Raw genomic sequence first — 6,000 nt, forward strand, 5'->3', positions numbered from 1 at the left:
CATCCCCCTAACATGATGCTGCCACCACCATGCTTCAGAGTAGTGGTGGTATTCTTCGGGTGATGTGCTGTGTTGGGTTTGGCCAAACGTAACGTTTTGCATTTCAGCCAAAAAGTTCCATCTTTGTTTCATCAGACTACAAAACTCTGCCACATAGCTTCAGAATCACTGAAGCATTTCTTCGCAGACCACAAATGGGACTCAAGGTGTGCTTTTTTTTTTGAACAATGGCTTCCTACTTTACAGGTCAGACTTGTGGAGTGTTTGGGATATTGTTTTCACGTGCACATAGTGACCAGTCTTTGCTATAAAGGCATGTAGCTCTTTGAAAGTTGCCATTGGCCTCTTGGTGGCCTCTCTGATCCGTCTCCTTGCTTGGTCATCCAGTTTGGAGGGACGGTCTCATCTCGGCATGGTCTTGGTGGTACCATACGCCTTCCACTTCTTAATGATTGTCTTGACTGTGTTCCAAGGGATATTTATGACCTTTGAAATATTTTTATACCCATCCCCTGATTTGTGCCTTTCCACAATTTTATTCAGGAACCCTTTTGAAAGCTCCTTGGTCCTCATACTTGAGTCTTTGCTGTGAAATGCACTACCCAGCAGAGGAAACCTCCAGGAATAGCTGTTTTTATTCTGTAATAATCAGTCACTACAATTTAACACAAGTGGAGGCCAATTAACTTGGTGTGTAATTCTGAAGGTGATTGGTTACACCTAAGCTAATTTACAATTGTTATTGTAAAGGGGGGGGGTGGACACTTATCCAACCAAGATATTCTAGTTTTGTATTAATTAATTTTCTGAAATTTGTTTACTTGGAAGTTGTGAGTTATGATGTGTAAATAAAGTTGGAAAAAGTCTGAATTAATGCAATTTAATTCCAGGTTATAAGGCACCAGAAGGTGAAGGTTTTGAAAGGGGGTATAGACTTTCTATAAACATTGTAGGTCTTCGGGAGGAAAGTGTAATTAATTGTTTTCCCTGTGAACCAGGCAGGGGAAGAAGAGGGGTTGAACTTTGGATGTGAGAGCAGTTCATATTTGAGCTGATAACCACCCCCCTCTTCGCATGGATGTTCAGCGACAGCAAGGCCTATCGATGCGACAATACCATTCTGATTTGGACATTTACTGCCATTCCTTCATCTCTGGATGAAAAATAACTCTCAGACTAATTTGTAGACCATCACTACATGGACTGGAGAGGTCCAAGAAGGCAGTACACCACAACCTATCAGACTTGGTCGGGATACGCAATAAGTTATAGCATTACTCATGACCCATAAATGAATATACAAATGATGTTGCTGTATCCTTTGTCCATTCAGCCTGCAATTGGCTTTTTATCAGTTTAGCATTTGTTTGAACATGCCATCTTTATGCACACAAAGATGGCATGTTCAAATTTACATGAGGTCAAGACCGTCTCTCTAGACATATGTCGTGCTTTTGATACAGTCTGGCATCCCGTCTTGCTCTCCAAACTCTGCCTATGGCATCCAAGGCCAACTCCACACATGGCTAACTGACTTCCTCTCCTGTTGTAGCCAATGTGTGGCTCTCATCGGAATCCTTTCATCTCCGACCCCTGTCAAGACTGGAGTGCCCCAAGGCAGTGTTCTGGGCCCTGTCCTATTCCTGACCTTCATCAATGATCTCTCTCACTCTAGAAAGTCGCCTTTATTATCTGCTGATGACTCTACCCTTTGTCGTGACATCCCTCATGTTTCAGACAGGCAGGCTGCAACCTCTTCCATCTCTTTAGACCTTGAAAAAAAAATCATAAGATGGTCTAACGCCTGGAATACGCCTTTCAATTCAGGTCTTTCTTTCTTTCTTTCTTTTCCTCCCCCTCCCTCTTTTTCTTGAAAGGACCGTCTCAAACCCTCCTATCCACTTTTTTTAACGATCCTCTTGAGGTTTCGTCACTCAAACTCTTGGGTCTCCTTTCAGCCATGATTTTTTTTTTGGGGGGGGGGAAACTACATATCTAAGTTTGCCACCACAGCAACTGGGCATCCTCCATTGTGCAAAGCCTTTCCTTGGTTTACCTGAACTTTTATCTCCCTACAAAGACTTCATCTGCAGCTTGGTGGAATACTGCTCTTTTCTCTGGGCTGGTTCCCCTGCCTAAACATTTTGCTCAGCTTAATGCCATAGTGACCAAGGCCTTTAAGATTATTGGAATCTCCCAAGATGAATCTGATTATATTGGCCCATCACGTCGCCATCACAGTCTGTCTTCTACCGCCTCCTTTCTGGTCTTGCACCCTCTGCACTTTCTGTGCTTTGTCTCCCACTCTGCCCCCCCCCCCCATTCAGGTTTCTGCAGGGTGCACATGGTCCACCATCATCCTTCATTCCTCTCCCCCCCCCTTCCCACTTGTGGAACCAACTTCCATATTCTCTTTAATCTGCATTTAAGACAACTGTTCACCACCATGTCATATCATCCCCAATCCAGAACCATGATCTTTTGTGCCTCTGTCAAATTTCCACACCCTCCCCACATCCTTTCAAATTTCCAGTTTTTCCTTCCTGAGAGTCTGCTTCTTTATCCATCTTGTCTATCCTGTCCATCCTCCCCAACCCCTTACCTCTCCACTTCTCTTATTACCTCCACCACTGAAGGGGAAGGAGGTTGTTCTCGCCCCTTTGTCTGTCAGACTGTCTGTCTGTGTGCAGGATATCTCAAAGTTTTGGACTGATCCGGATGAAATTTTTGTGGACAGGTTGGGTGTGTGACAAGGACAAGCTAATTAGATTTTGGTGAAGATTCGGATCTGGATCCGACTACTTCAATTTTTGAAAGTTATTCTTTACCATTGACAGATCGGGCCAAAAACAATATATCGCACGATATCTCAAAGTTGTGGATGGATTCGGACAAAACTTGGTGGACATGTTGGGTGTGTGACAAGCAAGAATTGATTTGATTTTGGTGAAGGTCCAAATTATTTAATTTTAAAGTGATTCTTCACTATTGAGAGATAGGGCCAAAAACGATGTACTACTACTGTATGGCATGATATTTCAAAAACTTATTGGGCCAGATATGTTGTCGTGGATCAGGCATTGCGTGGTGAAAGTATCCACTCTACCGAGTACCGTTGTAGTTTGTCCATGTCTCCCTCTCGTGTTCCCTTTGTTGTGTTGCATCCTGATCCGTTCAGTGTTCTTGCTCTTCCACAAGCCTTAACTTTTGTATACAAAAGAAAGTTGTCTTGTTAAGAACCAAAATCCATTGTTGGGGATAAAGCATGTCATATTTAAACAGTGAAGCTTCGAGCTTCCTCTTCTTTTGCTGAAAACAAAGCACTTTGTAATGTGGAACATTGCGACTGTGTCGTGTGATTGCTCTTTGGTGTTTTATTCTCCCTTTAATTAGATGTGGTTTAGTAGGTGATGTGGTCAACCTTCTCAAATCACGTATGGCTTGTCTTATTTGATTTGAGGAAGAGACATCGATAGTATATTAGTCGCCTTATTTTGCATTTTAAACATAACTTGAAAGATGGAAATATATATTGGTATGGAATGTTTTCAGTATAAGGCCAGAGATCGAGCCTAATTATTATTTTTTTTAATCTGCCTGAATAATGGATGTTGTGCCATGTCTACTGATCTAATCTGATATTTCTGCTGATCCACTAATCGAATATTCCCCTGGCTGTTGCAAAATTAACTGTTGCACAAGCATATAAGCGATGTTTCATCAGAATTCTAGAATGACCAATACATTTGAGGTGTACTTGTTACCTTTCTAACTCATTTTTTTTTAAATGCGAGGCAAAATATCTTGGGACAAGCTATGTGCTGGCTTTAACTCGATAGGAAGTTGAGTGACTGCCATATTTTGGGCAACTGATCCATTTTCAAGGAATTTATCAAGTGATTAAAGACTTCCTTCTGTGTTGGCTGATGTGGGCTTGATTACCATGGGTGTGTTCACTCTTGTCAAACCACACTTAAGTAAAACGAGTGTGCCAACAACCCCTCAACATGAGGGAGAAGGCTGGGTTTTTGAAATCGATCTTCAAACTGTCCATGGCTACTGATGTTGGATGTTGGGTGGTGCTTCATGTAAAATTATATTAATGTCAATAAATCCAGGCTAAGATTTTATAATGGCAGATTGATTTGTCTTAAACTGTTGCTTGCAATTTGGTATGTATGCTGATCAGGTTCTGTTTTTGCAAGTTTCATTCAATCATGAGTTTCTTCATTTCCATTCCTCTTGCTTCCTTCTCCTTTCAGGTTTTTTCATGCTGGGTGGATTATGCATCTCGTATGGCACAGCCTCACACATTGCCAATACTATAATCCAGCGGCGGGCAATGCTGTTGACTTCAGGTGGTGTTGTGCTGCAGTGCGTCCTTATGGGGTCTTTAACTATCCTTTGGATTAGCGCTCTGTCGGTGTACCTTGGCCACCTCGAAGTTGAGATTGTGCATGATGATGTCGACGACGATGATGGTAATAGTCGTGGAGAGGATGATGCTGGTTCTTGCAAAGAATGCCGGAGTGATGACTCTGACAGGAAGAAGTGACAGATTCCGTTTCTGCTCAGTCGGCATGTACCCTTCTTCCTCGTATCAACATAAGAGCAAATCTGTGACTGGTGCAATGATGCTTCGAAACCTGCTGGCTTTGCTATGGTTTTAGGTCATGCAGATGATTCCATCTGCATTGTCATTCCTATGATGGATCAATGACTGGCTCGTTGTGACCTGATCCTTAAACTGTATTGTTAAGGTTATATTATTGTGACCTAACAGATGCTGTCATTGATTATCTGATTATTAAATTTCATTATGTTTTAATAATTGGGGAGCCTTGTGTGATTAAAAACAAGATTGCCTTAAAAAGGTTGTTTTGTACAGATTTGCTACTTCTCATTTAAACCAAAGGCAGCAAGTATTCACAATTAAATTTTACTCTTTTTTTTTTTTTTTTTTTTTTTTTTTTTAATTTGCTTATCCTTGGGCTACATGTTCTCTGTTACTCATTTTCTCGGTTATGGTGGCTATTCACAGAGCTACTGGTGGGAATGTTACCAAGGCATTTTTCTTCCACCTGGAATACCACATTTTCTTAAATGTTCAGCTGGCATGCTGCTTATAAGCTGTGATAATTATCACAGCTAAAGAGCAATAGTTTGTATGTTTTTTTTTTTTTTTAATGAAAAGTCTGATTTTCAAAATTACAGTATGGTCATGATCAAAATTCTAATTTTGAATCATTATCAGAATAATTCACCAAAAAGTTTTTGAAAATGCATCCAGTTGATTTCCTCTAATTTATTTTTAAAGCATCTATGTTCATGAATGAATGGGAACTTTGTTGGTGCTAAATGGTGGACAAGCTTCATATATGGAATGAGAAATCTTTTACGACAATTGAATAATTACAAGTTTTTTTTATTTTTAATTGTTTCACTTTAACTGCTATGTGGTTATGGGATGAAAAGCGATCCACATCCACAGTTTTAATTTGACACAAACCGTAGTTTCAGAATCCATGACCGAGGCAAATCTGCGTTTAAAGCGTTTTCGTGTGAACCCAATCTGCCTGTCTTACAAGTTAATATGTCACTTCTCTCTGCACTATAAAGCCTTCTCCTTAAGAGCACACAAGGTTTCATCAAAACGTCAATATTTATAAACGGAGAAGAATACTACTGCACAGGTGCAATTAGTCAGTAACTAATGAATAAACCCCATAACGTCCATGTAACCATGTCTGCTTAATACGTATGTTATCTCTTTCATTTGGGGAACGGTAAAACAAAACAAAGAAAACCTACTCTGCAGAATGCTCTTTTGAGTATTGGGTCCTTATTTGAGTGGGTGCGCTCCTCGACCCAATCGGCTGTTGGGATTCTGTTTGGAATGCTGCATTGTGGTGCTGGCTTGCCTTTGTTGTTCTGGGCCTCTCCCTCCTGGAGCCGCAAAATCACAAACCACTTGGTGCCACCGCCTGAACCGCCAAGCAT

At 41.0% G+C, this 6,000-nt stretch overlaps 1 protein-coding gene across 1 annotated transcript in view; it reads left to right on the top strand.

Annotated features, from left to right (window-relative positions):
- Positions 1-4,885, top strand: part of TMEM160 (transmembrane protein 160) — a 29,099-nt gene extending 24,214 nt beyond the window's left edge. Inside the window, exon 4 of the mRNA XM_085862549.1 lies at positions 4,263-4,885. Within this exon, the coding sequence (XP_085718675.1) occupies positions 4,263-4,555 (293 nt within the window). The 3' untranslated portion in view covers positions 4,556-4,885. The remainder of the gene's footprint in view (positions 1-4,262) is intronic.
- The last annotated feature ends 1,115 nt before the right edge of the window (positions 4,886-6,000 follow it).

This window comes from Eptatretus burgeri, chromosome 2 (genome assembly GCF_056783735.1).
Source record: "Eptatretus burgeri isolate ZD-2024b chromosome 2, Ebu_testis_v1, whole genome shotgun sequence".
Taxonomy (NCBI): Eukaryota; Metazoa; Chordata; class Myxini; order Myxiniformes; family Myxinidae; genus Eptatretus; species Eptatretus burgeri.